Source organism: Piliocolobus tephrosceles, chromosome 2 (assembly GCF_002776525.5).
Source record: "Piliocolobus tephrosceles isolate RC106 chromosome 2, ASM277652v3, whole genome shotgun sequence".
NCBI lineage: Eukaryota > Metazoa > Chordata > Mammalia > Primates > Cercopithecidae > Piliocolobus > Piliocolobus tephrosceles.
This window is the reverse complement of record NC_045435.1, coordinates 173,904,704-173,927,275: the sequence shown is the minus strand read 5'-3', so window position 1 is coordinate 173,927,275 and position 22,572 is coordinate 173,904,704. Positions and strand designations below refer to the sequence as shown.

The window sequence follows — 22,572 nt, the reverse complement described above, 5'->3', positions numbered from 1 at the left end:
CTTCCATATTAACTTAAGAAGTCTGTTCATTTCTAATACTGTTAAAAAAAACAAAACAAAACAAAAAATTCCTGACTATAGGGGCCTCAATTTTACCACAGATTAAAAAATTCTTGTAGGCCAACAAATTGGGAAAAAGAACACTTCTATGAAGTATGACTAAAGGAAGTCAAGGTGCTACTTCTATGTGAAAAAGAAAGTTATATACCTGTTATATAAAAGTTAGTAGCTGTTATCTTGCTATTATTTTATTTTTTTAATAGAGATGTGGTCTCACTGTGATGCCCAGGCCAGTCACAAACTCCTGGCCTCGGCCTCCCAGAGTGTTGCTATTATCTTAAATTATAACTTACTCAAATCTAAATCAAAATTACCTGTACTTTTATTTTACCAGTTTTGAGAAATACATTTTAAAAGCTCAACTTACTTGATCTTTCCTTCCACTAATTGTTAAGTTACTTATGGCCCAAGCAGCTTCTTTTTGAGTGCCAAAATCCCCCTGTAAAAAGGCAAAGCAAAAGGCTATAAAAATTGCCACATAGAGTAAACTGGAAAAAATGTTTGCTGTGATGATTTTTCAACTGCTTATTTCCCAAGGTCTCCTTTTAGTCTTTCTGTATACGTCATTTTTTCTTAAGACAGGTCTTTGAACTATACCCAATCTACCCTAAATACCTGGAGACATTTTTCTGTGAACTCTCCTGGATACAAACTGAGTTGGTGTTATTATTTAATAATATCAGATTAAATGAAGTTGGTGATAAAATGAAATAAAAATAGTAAAGAAAAAAATTTAAAAATCTACAATATCACTAGAGTCATGTAAACTAACATATTCTTTTACACACAAAGCTTTTACACACAAAAATGATACCCACCATTAATGAAACTATGATCAAGATGTTATACCTTGCCTTTCAAATATGAAATGAAGAAATATTTAAAAGTCATTAAAAAATTCATATATATAAACTTCATAATCTCATTTTTGAGAATTCACCAAGAAAATAATATAAAGCAGAGTAATATCTTTCTATATATGGTTATCACAGCACCGTAAGAGCCAGAAAGTAAAAACAACTAAAATTCTCAATAAGCATAATTGTCTTATTATGGTAAATCTACTGAATAAGCAACTATTAAATATTAAGACAACTGGCAACCTGAAAAAATGCTTATGATGTATTAAAAAACCATATAAGTAAAAGAAATGCAAATTAAAATATCCATATCTCCTTTCATATTTATCAGAATAAGAAAATCTAAATATTTGTGTGTGAGGCTGGTAGGAGTATAATATGGCATAATTCTTATAGAGGGGAATTAGCCCTATAATAGCAAAATTTACATACATGTTTATCTGTAGATCCAGTAATCCCAAATATAATTGGGCAAAAACATTAAAAAAAACTTACAAGCTATTCTATTTTTTTTTTTTTTTTTTTTGAGAGGATCTCGCTGTTGCCTAGGCTGGAATGCAGTGGCACAATCTCAGCTCACTGTAACCTCCACCTCCCGGGTTCAAGTGATTCTCCCACCTCAGTCTGCTGAGTAGCTGGAACTACAGGCATGTACCACCACGCCTGGCTAGTTTTTGTATTTTTTGGTAGAGACGAGATTTCCCCATGTTGGACAGGCTGGTCTTGAACCCCTGACCTCAACTGATCTGCCCGCCTCAGTCTCCCAAGTGCTGGGATGACAGGTGTGAGCCACTGCACCCAGCCACAAGCTGTTCTTTTATTTATTTATTTATTGAGATAGGTCTTGCTCTGACGCCTAGGCTGTAGTGCAGTGGCACAATCTTGGCTCACTGCAAGCTCTGCCTCCTGGGTTCATGCCATTCTCCTGCCTCAGCCTCCCGAGTAGCTGGGACTACAGGCACCCACCACCACATCCGGCTAATTTTTTGTACTTTTAGTACAGACGGGGTTTCACTATGTTAGCCAGGATGGTCTCGATCTCCTGACCTCGTGATCTGTCCACCTCGGCCTCCCAAAGTGTTGGGATTACAGGCATGAGCCACTGCACCCGGCAGCTATTCTTTAAAGTTCTGTTTAACAACAAACACTGGAAACATCTCAAATATCATCAATAATGGATTGACTTAATACATTATAGGGCATCCGTACAATGCAATACTATGTAGCTAAGAAAGGGGTAAGAAAAACAAGGAATAAGAAAAAAAACAAACAAAGAATAAAGAAGCCCTCTATGTAGTGCTATGGAAGTGACATTATTTTTAAGTACATTACTGAAGAAATATATTCTAAAGGCAAACAAATGTCAAAGAAATCTTAAAAGTACATTCAGTAGTCATGCTGTCAGGGGCAATATGGCTTTGTTTATATATATATATATATATATATATATATCAAAATATATATTTGCATCTCTTTTTTCTCATGCTGAAAATTAGGATTTTTTTTTGGTCTTTGGGATATATGTCATCAATGATGTACTTAAAAATAATGTATATTGACATACATCCACAGATCTAAACATACCAATATATAAGAAAAATAATTATGTTAATGTTTTTAGGAAGATTTTCAGCATAAAAGAGATGTAAATATAAAATCAGAGGAATAAAAATTAAACACCCTGTTATGTTAAATATCCAATAATATTGAATAGCTTCCTTTCATTCATGATTCATTTTTTATGAACTCTCATGTTCCTGAACTCATCTTTCACTTTCTACAACAATGCCTATCATTTACTTTGTTTACTCAGACCTAGAAAAAATGACAACACTGTAACAATGATCACCTTTATAGCTGAAATATGATCCTTAAACACCATTCTCTACAAAACAAAATCAAGATATCACAGAAAAATAGTTAATTCCAGTTCTAGATCAGAAAACATGTAAGATAGGCTGGGAATCATATCATATCCAAAAGGTGTAGCTCTCAAAAACTAGTGATAACATAAAAGACACAGGTCACCAATTCTAAGAGGTTCCCTGTTGGTCAGGAACAAACAGAGTGTCAAAAAGAGTAACAACTAAAATGGATTAAAACTTGCAAAATATATTTTAAAAATTCATAATTTCCAAATGACACTAAAAAAAATCTACTCTGGTCTGCTTTCAAAGTTATTAGGAAATGTGTCATTCTAAAAAATGACTGATAAGGACAAAGAATCAAACATTTATCTTGCCTATCCTAAATGAACTCTATTTCACAGTATTAATAAACAACAGCTGAGAAAGAAATGCCCTTGGCCGGGTGTGGATGGCTCACACCTGTAATCCCACCACTTTGGAAGGCTGAGGTGGGTGGATCACTTGAGGTCAGGAGTTGGAGACCAGCCTGGCCAACATGGTGAAACCTCGTCTCTACTAAAAATACAAAAATTAGCTGGGTGTGGTGGCGTGCGCCTGTAGTCCCAGCTCCTTGGGAGGCTGACACACAAGAATCACCTAAACCCAGGAGGCAGAGATTGCCAGTGAGCCAAGATCGTGTCACTGCACTCCAGCTTGGGTGACAGCGAGACCATCTAAAAAAAACAAAAACAAAAACAAAAAACAAGACAAGTTCTTTACTAAAGAATCATGGCCAATACACAAAAAATGACAGAATTAGAAAGTCACCATTTTGCAACTCCTAGTAAAACAAGGGATCCTAACAATGATCATCAATGCTACCTAAAAACCACAGGTGAAAGATTAATGGATAACTTTATAACCATCAGCTGGAATAGGCTGTAACAACTGACTGACAATGGTCAGTCGTCAATCTTAATATCACCACATGTAAGACAGATTGTGTCTCCTGATGTGAATCATTAGGAAATAAGAGTTATGCATGACATATTCTTGCCTAAAAAACTGAACTCGATTTACAGGAAACATAGAGAAACAGATTTATCTTCTCTTTAATTACAGATCAGTGTTCAGAACCCTCATGCTGTGATTGTTTCTTCTACTTTATGTGTGTGTGTGTTTTTTTTTTTTTGAGACACGGTCTTGCTCTGTCACTCAGGCTGGAATGCAGTGGCATGACCGTGGCTCACAACAGCCTCAACCTCCCGGATTCAAATGATCCTCCCACCGTAGCCTCCTGAGTAGCTGGAACCACAGGTACATGCTACCATACCTGGCTGATTTCTTTTTTTGAAAAACTTTTTGTAGAGATGGAGTCCCCCTATGTTGCCCAGGCTGGTCTTGAACTCCTGGGCTCAAGTGATCCTCCTGCTTTGGCCTCCCAGACTGCTGGGATTATAGGTGAGAGCCACTGCACCCACCCTCATGCTGTAATTGTGATAAGCTGTTTCTCCCAAATGCTAATATGAGGATGAGAGATGATATGGCATACAATAGCATACTTATTTCCTATCTGGTTTTGGACAATTTATTTGTCTATACCAGGGTTTCTTCATCTATCAAGTGGGGATAATCCCTAATCTTATAGGCTTAATCTCATTAAATGAGGTAATGTATGTAAAGTGCTTAGAATACTATGTAAGCATTTATTATCAACAGTAACAATATGAAATTTTAGTATGGCCTAAGATAATGGCAATTTTGGTAAAAGAATGATACAGAGAAAGGGCTAGGATTTGCCCCCAACCCCCCAAAAAGTTTCTTGTATATAAAAACTGCTAGGTTCAAAAGTTGTAATGTTAATATTACTTTACTGTATTCATGCCACTGTATAGCTTCTAATTAAACAGAAAAGTATAAATTCACATAATGTCTTAGATTTAAATCCCCTTCCCCTTACATGAGATACATGATACATACAACATGATTTTCTTACCTTATCCAAAAGGTGTATTATCATTGGTACAAGATTGGCATCAATTACTGCCTGTACCTGCTGCTGATTTCCTGCAGTGATGTTGGAGAGGAACCACACTGCTTCCTGTAGAACAAGAGCATTTGAGTATTTCTCATTAAAAAATAAAATGTGCATATGAACTAAGAAAAAAAAGCATTCACTACACTGTCCCAATGATTTTATTATGAAATGAGCTCCATAATAAAAATATCAGGAATCTCAATTCCTTTACACCCCTTTCCATATTTTCTTTGGACAAATAGCTAATGGACCTAATTCAAATCACAATGAACTAATTTCAAGAATTCTGAAGAATTCTTGAAAACAATGCTCCCAAATAGTGTGACTCAAAAGAAGCCTGGCTGAAGAAATTTGAATGAGCAAATATGAAATAATGAATGAGCAAATATGAATGAGTATAATACAAATCCTAAAGCAGCTGTAAATAAGATTCAGTGCCCTTCCCTCACATAATGTGCTTTACTCTCCATTCTCTTCTGATGAAGAATGTTAGCTCAAGTAGATAAATATCAATTATCCACAATAATGGAGACAAAAAAAACAAAATAGTACATTGTTTTAGTATACTTATTTGTAATAGTCATTCACTGCATCATTTCTCTCAAAGAAAAGTGGAACTAGATGTTTGATTGCTTTATTGGTTTTTCTTAATAATCTTTTTGTTACTCTTTACATCACAGTTGGTGCTACTTCTGACAAGATAATGGTGGCCTTAAGCATTATAATCATAGATAACTAATAAGTTTTACTCTAAAAAAATTAGTATTAGCTAATGTATACTAGGCTCTTTTGGATCAGATCACAGGACCATTTTAATGAACCTGTTAGAGATTTTAGGGTGCCGGGCTAGTTAGGTGAGCTGTTCTTGGGTTATAATCATTGGCAACATTGTAATCAACAACCCATGTTATTTCTACAACAGCCTCAGATGCACTCCAATATCAGCATCACCAGTCAGTGCCCCCTTTCCATAGCCACCACAAGCACACACGCATGCATACACACTATTCTCTATTAAGTACCTATAAAACACTAAACTTATAAGAATTATGTAACATACATATTAAAAATTTCCAGTCATACAACATTCAACACCCAATTATCTCTATTTCATCATTTCCGAGAGAGCCAAAATACTTTTCATAATTGGTCTTATATATCAAAAAATAATTAATGCTTGTTATAGAATAAAATTTTTATTTTCTCTTGATGTCTAAATGACAGCTTGTATTAAGAATCAATATTACAGACATTTCTAAGACTCTAATTTTACAAATAAAAACTGCTGACATTTTAAGTGCAATTTATTTAGTAGTATTTAATAGTACTTACTTTATTAATTTTCTCTTTGGGATGTGTCAGGAGTGCTGGGAAGTGTGAAAGAGCATCACAGTTCAAAACTACTTGTGTTTGCTCATCAGTTCCAGTAACAATGTTGCCCACAGCTCTAAGTGCAGCAGTCTGAAATGCACAATGAGATGATGTTCTATGTGAAATACTTTTTTTTTTTTTTTTTTGAGACAAGGTCCTTGCTCTGTCCCCAGGGAGGAGTGCAGTGGTGCAATCTCAGCTCACTGTAACCTCTGCCTCTCAGGCTCAAGCGATCCTCCCACCCCAGCCTCCAGAGTAGCCGGGACTACAGCAGCGCACGACCCTGCCTGGCTAATTTTTGTATTTTTTGTAGACACAGAGTTTCACCATGTTGCCCAGGCTGGTCTCGAACTCCTAGGCTCAAGGGATCTGCCTGCCTCGGCCTCCGAAAGTGCTGGGATTATAGGCATGGGCCATGGTGCCCAGCCGAAACACTCCTTATTAAAAGGCTTGTTAGGCACCTTATAAAAGATAAATGCATTCATTCACTCATTATTTCTTCCAACAAACCTGTTTTTTTTTTTTGAGACGGAGTCTCACTCTGTCGCCCAGGCTGGAGTGCAGTGGCTTGATCTCGGCTCACTGCAACCTCTACCTTCCAGGTTCAAGCGATTCTCCTGACTCAGCCTGCCAAGCAGCTGGGATTATAGGCACATGCCACCACGCCTGGCTAATTTTGTAATTTATTTTTAGGAGAGATGGGGGTTTGACACGTTGGCCAGGCTGGTCTTCAACTCCAGACTTTGGGTGATCCGCCTGCCTTGGCCTCCCAAAGTACTGGGATTACAGGCCTGAGCCACTGCACCCTGCTCCAACAAACCTATTGTTTTTGAGCACTTAGTGTCAGGCATTGATGTAGCAACAGAGACGTGTAGATAGATACATGTTCCAGCTCTTACAGAGCTTATATTATCGTAAGAGAGGAGTCAATAAACAATTAAGAAGGATAATTTTAGACAGTGCCATAAAAAAAGAAGACAGAACTTTAGATTTAGTGTTGAAAAAATAAAAACAGCTAGGTGTAGTGGCTCACGCCTGTAATTACAGCACTTTGGAAGGCTGAGGTGGGTGGAATACTTAAGCCTAGGTGTTTGACACCAGGCTAAGCAACATGACAAAACCCTGTCTCTACAAAAAATTAGCTGGGTGTGGTGGCACGAGCCTGTAGTCCCAGCTACTCGGGAGACTGAGGTGGGAGGATTGCTTGAGCCTCAGAGGTCCAGGCTGAAGTGAGCTGTGATCACACCACTGTACTCCAGCCTGGAGAATAGAGTAAGACCCTGTCAAAAACAAAAAGACAAAAAACATAGTGCTTTTCTGAAGGAAAGCAGACACCTGCTTAACATGAGATTTCACTATGGTATGAATTTGAATTATCGATTATTTTTCTGTGGTTGCATGAGGTCATTTCCCGTTAAGTAAAGCTTTTTACTCTAATTTTCCTTTCTATATGACAAATGATCCAAGTTTTTGAAAAAATTAAGATATAATTCACGTAACATAAAATTTACTCTTTCAAAGTGTACAATTCAGTAGTTAATATATTCAGAGTTGTGTAACTATTACAAGTATCTAATTTCGGAACACTTTTTGATCACCCCCCAAAAGAACACCTGTATCCATTAGTAGTCACTCCCACACTGCCTTCATCCCTATGTCTCTGGAAGACACTATGCCTGTCTCTAAGATTTTGGCTATCTTGGGCACTTCATATTAACAAAATCAAAACGTATTTGGCCTTTTGTGTCTAGCTTCTTTCATTTCACATAATGTTGTAAAAGGTCATGTTACAGCATGCATCAGTACTTCGTTCCTTTTTACGACCAAATAATATTTCACTTTGTGAATGTATCATATTTTATTTAACCATTCATTGGCTGACAGACGTTCGAATTTTTTTCATTTTTTGGCTATTATAAATAACGCTGCTGTGAATGCTTGTGTACAAATTTTTGTGTGGATATGCATTTTCATTTCTCTTGGGTATCTACCTAAGAGTAATTAATAGTCAGTTCATATTGCAACCTTATGTTTAACTTTTTCAGGCACTGCCAAAACTATATTCCAAAGCAGCTGTACCATTTTATATTCTTAACAGCAGTATATACCAATTCTAGTTTCTTACACCCTCACCAAAAGTTTGTTATTGTCTTCCTAACTATAGCTTACATCCTGGTAGGTGTGAAGTAGTATCTCACTGTGGCTTTAATTTGCATTTCCTTAATGACTAATGATGTTGAGCTTCTTTTCATGTGCTTACTGACCATTTGTTGTATCTTCTTTAGAAGCCTGTTTACTCAAATATTTTGCCCAGTTAAAAACTGAGTTGTCTATTTTTGAGTAGTAACAGTTCTTAATATATTAAATATTTTAGATGTAAATCCCTTTGGCAATACATAATTTTCTAATACCTATTCTCTTCTATGTGTTGTCTTCTCACTTTCTTGATGGTGTTCTTTGAAGCACACACACGTTTTTAAGTTTTGTGAAGCCTGACTTATCAATTCTTTTTCTTTGGTGGCTTGTGGTGTCGTATCTTAGAAACCACTGTCTAATCTAGGGTCGTAAAAATTTATGCCGGTATTTTTCTTCTAAGAGGTTTACATTTTTAGATTTTATGTTCAGGTGTTTGATCTATTCTGAGTTTTTGCATATAGTATGAAGTAGGGGTCCAACTTCATTATTTTACTTGTCGATATCCAGTCGTTCTTGCCCATTTGTTGAAAAGGTTATTCTTTCCCCAGTGAATTGGCTTGGTATCCTTACTGAAAATCAACCGGCCGGGCGAGGTGGCTCATGCCTGTACTCCCAGCACTTTGGAAGGCCGAGGTGGGTAGATCACCTGAGTCAGGAGTTCGACACCAGCCTGGCCAACACGATGAAACCCCATCTCTACTAAAAATACAAAAAATCAGCCGGGCGTGGTGGCAGGCACCTGTAATCCCAGTTACTTGGGAGGCTGAGGCAGGAGAATTGCTTGAACCTGGGAGGCGGAGGCTGTAATGAGCCGAGATTGTGCCATTGCACTCCAGCCTGGGCAACAGAGCAAGACTCTCACAAAAAAAAAAAAAGTAAATCAACTAATCATAAAATGTATAGGTTTATTTCTGAACTCTTGATTCTATCTCATTGATCTGCATATCTATATTTATGCCAGTATCACAAAATTTTATTTATGATAAAATTATGTAGCTTTGTAGTGTTTTGAAAATGAGAAGTCCTCAAACTTTGTTCTTCTTCAAGATCATTTGGCTATTTCTAGGACCCTTATATTTCCATACGGATTTTAAGATCCCCCTTTGTAAAATTCTGTCAAAAACCAAAAGCACATGGGATTTTAAGAGGGATTGCGTTTAATCTGTAGACAAACTTGGGAAGCATGGTCATCCTAATAATATCAGACAATCCATGAACATGAGTGTCTTTCCATTTATTTAGGTCTTCTTTAATGTCTTCCAAAAATGTTTTGTAGTAATCCAGCTTCTTTAACAAATAAATTGAAAAGAGGAAAGATAAAAGAAAGGAAAAGAAAGTTGCACAGTAAAAGAGGCTTAAAATATATAGCCAGTAGATGCAATGTGTGATCTTTATCTGGATACTGATTTAGTAAAATTGTGAAAAAAATAATGAAGCAGTAAATAAAATCCAGATACTGACTGAATATTTAACATTAAGGTTTTAAAGAGTCTACAGGTGGTATTGTGGTTATGTTAAAAAATAGGCTTAAATTTTAGAGCTGCAAGCTGCGTAAAATGATATCTGGAATTTGTATCAAAATAAATTTGGAGGAGTAGAGATACAGAGAAAAAAGCTACATGGGGTTCCATTACACTATTTTATTTTATGATATTACGGCATGAAAATTAAAAAGTATAAGAAAATCTCTATAAGGTGTCAGGTAGAGTAGAGAATTTCAACTTTCCTTGAGCACTGGCTAAAAGGTAAATTCCAAGCCCTATAGATTCTTAATGAAGTCCATTATGAAAACTGAAGATACATTCTGGAAAAACAAAAAACAAAATACAAACCAAAATTCTGTACCAAGACATAAGTACCACACAAAATAAATACAAACTTAAGAATAAACATTATGGCCAGAATATTTAAGATAAGTCATAAATTATTTTCTTTTTTTTTTGAGATGGAGTTTTGCTCGGTTGCCAGGCAGGAGTGTAGTGGTGTGATCTCAGCTCACCACAACCTTTGCCTCCTGGTTTCAAGCGATTCCCCTGCCTCAGCCCCGCGAGTAGCTAGGTCTACACTCGCATGCCACCATGTTGGCTGATTTTGTTGTTGTCGTTGTTGCTGTATTTTAGTAGAGACAGGGTTTCACCATGTTGGCCAGGATGGTCTCAATCTCCTGACCTTGTAATCTGCCCATCTCGGCCTCCCAAAGTGCTGGGATTTCAGGCAAGAGCCACCGTGTCGGGCCAAATTATTGTATTAATTCTTTCTGTATTTAGCTAAGTGTTCTTTCTTTAAAGTGATTTAATTTTAAGGTACTAGGTCTCTAATCTATGTATCAGTATCACCTGAAGAGCATTTTAAAATTCAAGTTTCTAAGAAATATTTTCTGAAACAGAATCTCCAGGGGTTGAGCAAGAGAAATTAAAAACATATTCTTTAAGCTCCACACATTTGCCTTTGATGTTCAGGCATAATGACTTAGGCTACAGACTAACAGTTTTTCTTATGCGATTATTGTACTTTACAGATTCTAAGCCATTAGCAGATTAAAATATACTATTTACTTCAGAAAGGTAGGGGGAGCTTGCTGCGTCTCCCCCATTACAACTGTAGCTTGACAGCTACTGCTTATCTCTCTGAGAACTTCTCATACTGTTTTTGGCTCTTTCTAGATGCAAGTTCTTTGGGATAAATATTATGTGAAATAATTTAAACCATAAAAAATAAATTTAAGTAAGTGAAAAGGAACAATTTAGAAAGCCCCTAAACAGCACATTTCAGTACAGTGCCCCTATTTCAGCATCAATGAAGTTAAGAGTTAACTAAACTTGCCAGGTGAGTAAAAAAGGATGGTTGGCAAGGAGGAAAAGGTAAAAGTAGGGAAGTGACGGAAGAACAAAAAAAGAGTAGGCAAAATTAAGTGTCTGTCAATACTTGTTTCAGATGCCATGCATGTTGCTATAATGAACTTCCCTGGTCTACATTAAAAATAAGTAATCCGGCCAGGCACAGTGGTGCACACCTGTAATCTCAGCACTTTGGGAGGCTGGGGTCAGAGGATCATTTGAGGCCAGGAGTTCAAAAACAGCCTGGCCAACATGGCAAAACCCTGACTCTATCAAAAATAGAAAAAAATTAGCTAGGCATGATGGTGCGTGCCTGTGATCCCAACCACTCAAGAGGCTGAGGTGGGAAAATGGCTTGAACCTGGGAAGTGGAGGTTGTAGTGAGCTGAGATCACACCACCTCACTCCAGCCTGGGTGACAGTGACACCCCATCTCAAAAAAAGAAATTAGTAATCTACAATGGACTCTTCTTGCTTATTATTTATTTTCCTCTTTCCATCACAGATTTGTTGTTATGCTAAGGATATACTTTAAACTACTGAAACTGTCCATCTTTGAATGCCATGCTTAAAGCAATTAGTGGTAAGAAATACTTATAATTTTACTAAGAACAAACTTACCTGAACTTTAACTTCCTGGTGGCTGAGCAGAGGAACCAAATGAGGAACTATTCCAGAGTCTATTACCATCTGTATTTGTTCATTGCCAGCATCAGTAAGGTAAGAGAGGGCCCAGACTGTATCTACCAATATCTAGTGAATAAAATAAAAATTCAATCAACTTTTAAATATTTTCTCATTTTAGTAATTCTTGACCAAACGACGATTCTAAGATTGTTCAACTACCTTCTTCCTTTCTTTCTTTTCCCAGTTCAATTCATTTGAATCTGATCGCTATTGTATTAAACGTCATCATCTATAAATATCTGTACTAAGATGTACATGTTTTAGCCACATTCAGGATTCCGATCCCAGATTAGTATCCAATCTTAGTTCACTAAGATACACATGCACACTACACAGCTCATAAAACAGGAGAAAAAGACATTCTCTTTCCCAAAGGCTGAGGGATAGTAGGTCCAAAAACATTGTGGCTCATGTATAAAGCTGGAAAGACTACATGTATCCAATATGCACAGTTGCTCAAAACATCTGGGCTAGATGAATATATTCAAGGAGTTCTCTAGTATAAGTACCATGTAGATGTGCCTAAAGCCAATAACCCAACTATTCGTATTATAGTATTATAATATAATAGTTAAATCTTTTCCAACTAGTTTGTTTTGCCTTATAGAACTGGAGGTAACTTTTTTTTTTTTTTTTTTTTTGAGATGGAGTCTTGCTCTGTTGCCCAGGCTGGAGTGCAGTGGTGCGATCTCGGCTCACTGCAAGCTCTGCCTCCTGGGTTCATGCCATTCTCCTGCCTCAGCCTCCTGAGTAGCTGGGATTACAGGCACATGCTGCCACGCCCAGCTAAGTTTTAGCATTTTTTAGTAGAGACGGGGTTTCACCGTGTTAGCCAGGATGGTCTCCTGACCTTGTGATCCGCCCGCCTCGGCCTCCCAAAGTGCTGGGATTACAGGCGTAAGCCACTGCGCCCGGCCAGCAACTTCTTAAATAGTGGAAGTCCCCTACAGCTGCAGATCAAGACATTAATCACAGATCAATCTGTGAGATGAGATCTGTAATTAAAACAAAAAATACATACTTCACTACAGCTGCTACTTATGGAAAAATAAAAATAAAAAAAAAGCCTGTGTAATCAACTTCTACTAAGTAGCCTACTATTTTTTAAATGATTATATCTTTAAGTACAACGGGCCTTGTGTTTGATCTTTCCTAGTACATTAAGTCCTAATTAGAAGTTATGGCCAAAGGGCAGTATGACAAACAACTGTAACTGCTGCAAATAAATACACAAATTATTGACAAAGACACAGGAATAATAATTGTGCCTAAAACTACTTTCAAAGCTTTTCTAGATTATGAATTCTGTGTCAAGACAAGCTGGAGAAGTATACAATCTTTAAAACTATAAACCAGGCAGGGATTGGTGGCTCACGCCTGTAATCCCAGCACTTTGGGAGGCCAAGGCAGTGGACTGCTTGAGCCCAGGAGTTAGAGACCAGCCTGGGCAACACGGTGAAACCTCGTCTCTATGAAAAACACAAACAATTCGGCATTTTTTTCCCTTGTATTTTAAGACCCTGACTTTAAAAAAATAGTAAAACTGTAAACTAATGTTATGTTTAAGGCACCCAAGAGAAAATAAAAAAATAAAAAAACATAAGAAAAAAAAAAAGACACCTAAAAACTCCTAAAAGGAGAAAATAGCGCTTTGCCATTGTTTCTTAGGAAATTCAAGAAAGCTCCAAAGATATTTCTAATGTAAAAAGAAGATATTAAACGAAAGAGTTTGCACAGGCTGGGCATGGTGGCTCACGCCTGTAATACCAGCACTTCGGGGGGCCGAGGCAGGTGGATCACGATGTCAGGAGTTCAAGACCAGCCTGGCCAACACACTGAAACCCTGACTCTACTAAAAAATACAAAAAAATTAGCCAGGCGTGGTGGTGGGCATCTGTAATCCCAGCTACTCTGCAGGCTGAGGCAAGAGAATCGCTGGAACTCAGGAGGTGGAGGTTGCAGTGAGTGGAGATCATGCCACTGTACTCCAGTCCGGATGACAGTGCGAGACTCCATCTCAAAAAAAAAAAAAAAAAAAAAAAAAAGAGTTCACCCAGAAAGAGTGGTATCGGCCGGGCGTGGTGGCTCACGCCTGTAATCCCAGCACTTTGGGAGGCTGAGACGGGCGGATCATGAGGTCAGGAGATCGAGACCATCCTGACTAACACGGTGAAACCCTGTCTCTACTAAAAATACAAAAAAAATTAGCCGGGCGCGGTGGCGGATGCCTGTAGTCCCAGCTACACTCCTGGGCAACAGAGCGAGACTCCGTCTCAAAAAAAAAAAAGAAAGAGTGGTATCAACATATGTGAAAAAACCTAAATTTCAATTTGCAAATGTAACTGAGTTTCTTTTCTGGAATATCAACATATGCTAAAATTTGTTGACACAGGCCAAAAATTTCAAGTTACTTGCTCATAACTGTATATAAAAGCTAGATACATGTTTTTAAAGGACATGTCACTAATATCCTCAGATCAAAATCATAATTCAAATCAAACTTCTAAAACATTATTTAGTAAGCAATATTATTTGTTAATCATGTTACTAAAAAGAACAATGCAAACAGACTTGAGAAATTCTTCAAGAAACATCAAAGGCAAGAAAATGGAGTCACAATCTCATCTAGATTAGAGGAAATAGGTGGAAAGAACATAATACATCTCTAAATAAAGTCAACCAAGATGTCCTGTTTTCCAGTAGAGGTATAAACTTTGAAGTTAATCTTTTATTTATTGATTGATTGATTGATTGATTGAGACAGGGTCTTGCTCTGTCACCCAGGCTGCAGTGCAGTGACATGATCACAGCTCACTGCAGCCTTGACTTCCCAAGCTCAGGAGATCCTCCGGCTTCAGCCACCGAGTACCTGAGACTACAGGTGCACACCACTATGCCTGGCTAATTTTTTTGTATTTTTTATAGAGACTGGGTTTCATCATGTGGCCCAGTCTGGTCTCGAACTTCTGCACTCAAGGGATCCATCCTCCTGCCTCAGCCTCCTAAAGTGCTGGGACTATAGGCATAAGCCACCACACCTGGCCTCTTGTAAATCTTTCAAAGCAAAATATTATGTAACTGTTCGATACAGTAAAATTCTAATTTTAATTTGTTCCAGACAAATTAAATTCTGGTCAAAAGGTACAGGCCTTTAAATTGTAAAGAAATGAAGCAGCTTGTCCAACACTGGTCACCGTGCCAAACTGTTTTTAAAGAACCACATGAGTTCCTGATTGTTGCTAAACATTTCATTCATGTGTTTTCCCTTACCCATTATATTCCTGGTTTCTCTAACACATCAAAGGCTGGTCTGGCTTTTACAAGCACTCAGGGCAGTTTTCCACCTCATTCATACTCCCTGAGTTGCTTTTTCCACTGCCATCTGTGTTAGTAAAAATAAGCAAAATATATTTGCTATGTTTAAAATCTTGCCTGCACTGATTTTTTTTTCCCTTGTTGTTTGAATAATCAAGAGTTATCTTGATAAATGAAGCCACTGCCAGTCACTGTAACTGAGAAATAGAATAAAAAATGGAATTAAAGGGCAACTGATGTCCATGGTTTGGTACGTGTATATGAATACAAATCCATGCACAAACATTTTCCTTTTTCATCTTTCAAAAAACAAAAATAGCACTATCTGTGTGTGCTTTCATTGGCCAAACTGTCAAAATGAGCTTCCATAAAAAGCACATGAACAATCAAAGACACGATCTTAGTAAGAGAAATCACTACTAACTGGCAAACTTAAAAACTTTTAATGTCAGTTTTTACAACACTAATATATATATATACATACATTATTGCCCACACCAAAATAACAGTTATGCTTGATTTCTTAACTGGTATTATGTTTCGTGATATGGGAAACTCTGACAGTATGTTGACACAATGTGTTAGTATAGTATTTCTCCCCTATGTCACAGGGGAAGCCCTAGAAATACCTACATACATAAATATATAATGGGACATATTTACTCACATTTACGTCTGTGTGATGAATTAAAACACAAAGGGCTGGAAGAATCTGAGGAGAGAAATATGTAGATTTAAAAACATACACAGATAAAAAACATATATGTAATGGTATCTCTTTTAATTTTTTTTTTTTAAGTATTTACCTCCTGAATGGTTTCCATTGGTGGTGGTGGGTCTTTGTGGCGACATAAGTTGACCATAACCCAAGTAACATTTCTTAAGAATGTTATAGGAATAGATGGACTTATGAAGGAAAGTAAAGGTTTCACAACTCCAAGACTTATGACATAATCTCTACACTGGGGCCCATCACCTGTAGAAAAAAAGGATTAACTCAATAAAACATTGACAGTAAGCATTTTCAGAAAACACAAAGCACTGGGAATATGCTGCTTCATGTATTTTAACCAGATACACCGTTCAGTTTTAGACAATAAGCAGGCTCACATTCAAGATTTCTGAGCCAAGAGAGGCAACATAAGGTGATAAGGTAATCTTTTGCACATTATTCCCATCTTCAGCATTTTGCTGTTCACTTAATTAAACTGCTTTTAACTTCTCTCTCAATATTACTCTCGGTTTAACAAACTTTCATGTGATAAAAAAGAGGTATCAAGAAAATATTTGTTGAATTTGTACTTACGATCCAGTATCAGAGCATCAAGGTTATGAACTATAAATTACTCTATACACTTAGAAAACTATGTCAGAAAAAAAGGGTGAACCAGTGCTAGAACAGCGGTTCTCAATGTGATTACTGGGCTCTAGCTCAGGCCTCCTGAAGCAGAAACTCTATGAGTCTGGAATTCTGTGTTTTAACAAGCACCCCATGTAGTTCTGATTGCATGCTAAGGTTTGAGAACAACTGCTGCAGAGAACTGACAAGTTTAACTTCTGTATCTAAAGCATCACTGCAGTTTCTAATATATGAAGCCGTGTTAAAAGGTTACCATAAGTGAAAACACGTTCCTTTGCACTATAATATTTGGAAATGTTTGTTCTTTTTGCATCCATATATTCGTGTTAATTACAGAATGTGACTGGAATAAAAAATGAAAGATCAAGATGCTGTATAATAGCTCTAAGTCTAACATTTGGTATAAAAGCAAGAGTGAGGGACTCTGGATATAGAAACAATAGCATTCCTAATAGTATAAACCCAATATCGTGAATGGTTTACAGAGAAATTCTCCTTTAAAAACTCATAGCCACTCCTTACTTCCATGTTAGCCCTGTATAAGCGCAATAAAGAGGTGGCATATCAAAGTAACAATGATTATTTCCATGCAAGAATAAAGAATTTGGCAAAAATAATCTTTAGAATCATTCTCCTTCACTAGATTAGCAAGACCCCTACAAACAGTACCTCAACCCTCACTCATAATAGTTAGGTCTCTGAGCTATACTGGGGCACAATACGATTCAGATTTTTTATATCCTTTACTGGAGAATAGTTCTTTGAATTTTTGAGTTTAGGCTCTAGTTAAAAAAACAAATCCTTGAAATATCAGAATTGTCTTTATTTTCCTTACAATTATTTATTAGACAGAACCTGAAAGTTATGGTAATCATGGTGTTAAATAGTTAACTAGACTGTCAAAAGGCCATGGTTATCTCATGTTGATTCATGGTGACAGGAAATAATATTGTTATATTTTATACATTACTAAATTCTAATATACTAAAGTCTGCAAGAGAGAAAAATTTCATTTTAGACTCTTCTCAGAACTGTCATTATGAGAAAAATTATTGGTTTAAGTTTTGCCTCCTTTTTTCTTGCTACTTTCTTTGATGGAGAAAGCTGAGAAATAAAAATGGACCCCACTGATCAACGTGGGCATTAGGGGAAGAAAAAATGGATCCTAGCATGAGACAGGAGGTCTAAATTGTACACATCTTGCATAATTATTCAAAAAATTAAGAGCTCACTATATACCAAAAATAATGGTATCTTAAGCAACAAAAATTCTATTTACTATGAGTTTATGCTTTTATAGTAATACAGTTCAAATTTCTGTAAGCTATTTCACAAAAACTAGTACTGAAGGCAAACTGTTTTCCCTTTTGGATTATTAGTAGCTATTTTTATTACTTAGTATATGAGAACAATTTTTGGACTAGTATTACAAGTTTTATACAAACCTATGATGTTTCCCAATGCCCACACTGCTTGCTCACAGACATTCTGATGGGGTGAATGGAGAAGCCTCAGGAAAAGTGGCACAGCATCTGATGCAAGAAAAAATAACAATACTTAAGGTTGAAGATACCTTAAACCAAAAATCAGTATTTTTTTGCTGACACCTCAAAAAAAGGGGAATCTATAAAACTATATTTAAAATATAACCTCATTAAACAAATTTTATTGGAATAGCATTATTGGAAGAATTTTGACCAGCAACTATTTACTCAGTATCAAAATGAGTTATACAGACAAATGTTAAATTAGGCTTGTGAAATTTCATTGACAGTTAAACCTGGAATTAATTTTAAGATTAATTCCTTATAGATTAAGTATCATCTCTAATTTGAAAAAAAAAAAAGTATATTATTGAAGTAACTTTTTTTTTTTTTTCTTTTAGATGGAGTCTCGCTCTGTCATCCAGACTGGAAGGCAGAGGTGGAATCTTGGCTCACTGCAATCTCTGCCTCCCAGGCTTCAGTGATTCTACTGCCTCACCCTCCCAAGTAGCTAGGACTGTAGGTGTGAGCCACCATGCCTAGCTAATTTTTGTATTTTTAATAGAGACAGGGTTTCACCATATTGGCCAGGCTGGTCTCAAACTCATGACACTTCAAGTGATGTGCCTGCCTTGGCCTCCCAAAGTGCTAGGATTACAGACATGAGCCATTGCACCCAGCCTGAAGTAATTTTTGAACACAAATTTATGTTAACACATGTGGGTCTTTAAGATAGGCTAGTGATTCTTGGGCCATGTGAGATCTTCTGAATCAGAAAGTGATTCTGTTACTCAACTGGATGGGAAACAGAGATAGGTCTGTATCCGAACAAAATACTGCACTGAACAAACGGTTCTTCTTTCCTTCTGATATTACTTTAAAAAGCACTATTTAAGTATATGTAGCTCAATCATGCTTGTAATAAAAAGTAATTCACTTATGGGTTTGTTTTTGAAGCAGTGCCTCACTCTGTTGCCCAGACTGGAGTTCAGTGGTGCCACCACAGGTCACTGCAGCCTTGACCTCCCCTGGCTTAACTGATCCTCCTACCTCAGCCTCCTGGGTTGTTGGGACTATAGGTGCATGCCACCAAGCCGGCTAATTTTTTTTTCCTGCATTTTGTAGAGATGGGGTTTTACCATGTTGCCCAGGCTGGTCTCTAGCTCCTGGGCTCCAGTGATCTGCCTGCTTCAGCCTCCCTAAGTGCTGGAATTACTGGCATGAGCCACCATGCCCAATCTCATTTATTTATTATTTTTGGTATATTAAAGCAGACTGGCAAGGTCAAAAAAAATTCTAAGTCTTTTTCTAATCTTTAGAGAACATACATAACGGAATGGAAAAAGTGTGAGAGGGAATAAAACATTGTTATGAAATCATAGAATTTACCTAATAGCTATACAAAACCAAAAAACCACAATAAAAACCACCTGAACCCAAAACTAAACCAGTTTTAATAGGATGTGAGGTAATTATCTTTTCTAAGTAATATTACAAGTGTCTACAATAAAATGATTATTTAGATAACATCTTTGTTCCCCTTCAAAATGTACAAATTAGTGCTTACATTTTTAATAAGCTCAGAGAAGTATGCTGCTTACACATTTAAAGAGCATTTTAAAAGTATCTTCTTCAAAATTATTAATTTTTTTGTTTGGTAGAAGAATCAAATAGTATTCATGAAGACAATACACTCGGGGTTTTACTTCCAATAGTAATTTTCCACTTACATCTCTTGAAACAAAAAAAAGCAACCTATTATAATAACAATGAAAAAAATATTCAAGCCATTCTTTCAACTAGGACTACTTTATAGAAGATTTCTTTAAAATATATGATATGGCCAGGTGTGGTGGCTCACACCTGTAATCCCAGCACTTTAGGAGGCTGAGGCGGGTGGATCATGACGTCAGGAGATTGAGACCATCCTGGCTAACACGGTGAAACCCTGTCTCTACTAAAAATACAAAAAACTAGCTGGGTGTGGTGGCAGGCACCTGTAGTCCCAGCTACTTGGGAGACTGAGGTAGGAGAATGGCATGAACCTGGGAGGCAGAGCTTGCAGTGAGCCGAGATCACGCCACTGCACTCCAGCCTGGGCGACAGAGCGAGACTCCATCTCAGAAAAAAAAAGATAAAAATCTCATTAAGAGAGGCTGCGGCCGGGTGTAGGGGCTCATGCCTATAATCCCAGCACCCTGGGAGGCCAATGTAGGTTGATCACTTGAGCCCAGAGTTAGAGACCAGCCTGGGCAACATGGCGAAACCCTGTCTCTACAAAAAAACCACAAAAATAAGCTAGGCACAGTGGCACATGCCTGTAGTCCCAGCCACTTGGTGGACTGATGCAGAAGGGTCCCTTGAGCCTGGGAGGCCAAGGCTACAGTGAGCTGAGATTGTACCACTGTATTCCAGCCTGGGCAAAAGAGTAAGATCTTGTCTGAAAAAGAAAAACAACAACAACAAAAAAAAACAAAAACAAAAAAAGAGAGGCTGAGAGGCAATGTGGCAACAGGAAAAACTCCTTTATTTCTACTGATGTCCTATATATAAAGTGTAACAATAATAATGTAATCTGCTACTATAATTAGGAAATGTTCTCATAATTAGAAAGGAATCAAGTGAATTTTTGGACATACAAAACATCAGTCACCAGAATAAGAAGACTAAAGCAACATACTTAAGTTGACCTATTTCAATAACTACGTAGTAGCTATTATTTTATAATGTAAATTGCCATAGTTTCTTGGGAAAAATCACTATTTTTTACTGACTTCTTTTAAAAAAATACAATTATGTTTGTTAATAACCAACTTACTGGACTGAACTACCGCTTGAGTTTGTTCAGAAGTTCCAGATGCAATGTTTGTCAAAGCCCATGCAGCTTCAAACTGCAAAGAAGGACTACAAAAAAACAAGTATATTTAAACAGCAGGATTTTTACATTGGGCCAAATATCTAACCATTCTTCCCTCTACCATTTCAAATGCATTAAACATTTTGTTTCAAAAGATATCTATCCATCCAGCATATTTTTCTAACCCTCAACAACTGTTTCAAACATCTCTTCAGTATAAAAAGCATACAACCTTCTCCAGCATCCTTATTTTTAGTAAGAAATCTTTTTAAGATACTTGCATACTACTCCCCAAACAGTTCTCTCAAGTACTTATCTGGTCAAACTACTTCTTGACAATTAAAGCTTAAAAGTTAAATTTATCAAATTTATCATTCTCAAGTTCCTGTTTGGCTACTACCTTCATCTCTTGGTGTTAACAAATCTTGCACTGTTTTTCACTTTGACTTTTCAACTACATCCCTTAGCCCTTTCCTTTTTTCTTTAAAGATCAAACTAATTACTAGACAGTCTTGTCTTCTCCAAAGGATACATTCTAAATTAAAAAAAAATAATAATGTACTCACTTGTCATCTCTTTCAAGACAATGGACTAAAATGGGCAATATTCCAGATTTTATTAAGTCATCAATTGGTGGATTTCGATCACTGGACAAAAGCTTCCTGTAAGAGATAAAAACACCCTTGTGAAACTTAATAACATACAATATTATGATTAAATTTAAATTCATATTTGACAAATATTAACATAAATCTGAATATCTGGTACAAGTGCCTTCTCTGAAATTAACAATTTATATAATGCAACCTTTTCTCTAAATTTATAAAAAGATATGTAAATTAAATTTATAGAGATGACAAATAATTAGAAAAATAAGAATACAGATACGAACCACTTTACTACCTTTTTTTTGAGATGGAGTCTCACTCTGTTGCCCAGGCTGGAGTGCAGTGGCACAGTCTTGGCTCACTGAAAGCTCTGCCTTGCGGGTTCCAGTGATTCTCCTGCCTTAGTCTCCCGAGTAGCTGGGATTACAGGCATGCACCACCACACCCAGCTATTTTTGTATTTCTAGTAGAGATGGAGTTTCATCATGTTTGCCAGGCTGGTCTTGAACTCCTGACCTCAGGTGATCCACCCGTCTTGGCCTCCCAAAGTGCTGGGATTACCGGTGTAAGCCACGGAGCCTGGCCACTTTACTACTTTTAATGGTACACAATAATATTATTACCTCAGTAAAGTCCTGATTGTGACTTATAAAAATAAAACTAATTTTTTTTTTAAAAAATGTTACTTTTGGACATAATTTTGAGTTCAGAGAAAAAAATGGGCAGATTTCTTTAACACAGCATTTACCTTGCTAAGCAAGGAATTAAGAGGTCACCAAAATATCCAAAATTATTCACACTAGGTCACAACAGAGTCAAGTGACAAAAGCAGGTAGGCTGCTGGAATATGTTTAGAGCTGTTATTAGTCCCTAATTCTTCATTCTACTTTACACACCAAATTAAAGGTCATAAAAGTCCAACATTTTCATCTCAGCAACTAAAGAGAAATGGAATAAGCACAGCAATGGAAAGGAAAACAGCCAGAGAGATGCTAGAGAATCTGAGGTAAAAAAGACAGACACATCACTGCTTTCATGGAGCTTATAAGATA

At 36.9% G+C, this 22,572-nt stretch overlaps 1 protein-coding gene and 1 non-coding gene across 2 annotated transcripts in view; both read right to left on the bottom strand.

The window, feature by feature from the left end:
• Nucleotides 1-22,572, bottom strand: part of KPNA4 (karyopherin subunit alpha 4) — a 63,143-nt gene that overhangs the window by 7,690 nt on the left and 32,881 nt on the right. Inside the window, exons 6-14 of the mRNA XM_023223352.2 lie at nucleotides 21,479-21,574; nucleotides 20,874-20,959; nucleotides 18,017-18,103; nucleotides 16,018-16,187; nucleotides 15,879-15,923; nucleotides 11,831-11,962; nucleotides 6,138-6,266; nucleotides 4,764-4,868; nucleotides 428-499 (exon numbers count right to left, since the gene is read on the bottom strand). Coding sequence (XP_023079120.1) covers nucleotides 428-499; nucleotides 4,764-4,868; nucleotides 6,138-6,266; nucleotides 11,831-11,962; nucleotides 15,879-15,923; nucleotides 16,018-16,187; nucleotides 18,017-18,103; nucleotides 20,874-20,959; nucleotides 21,479-21,574 — 922 coding nt within the window. The remainder of the gene's footprint in view (nucleotides 1-427; nucleotides 500-4,763; nucleotides 4,869-6,137; nucleotides 6,267-11,830; nucleotides 11,963-15,878; nucleotides 15,924-16,017; nucleotides 16,188-18,016; nucleotides 18,104-20,873; nucleotides 20,960-21,478; nucleotides 21,575-22,572) is intronic.
• LOC111550144 lies at nucleotides 5,595-5,927 on the bottom strand. Its single transcript, XR_002733934.1, has one exon.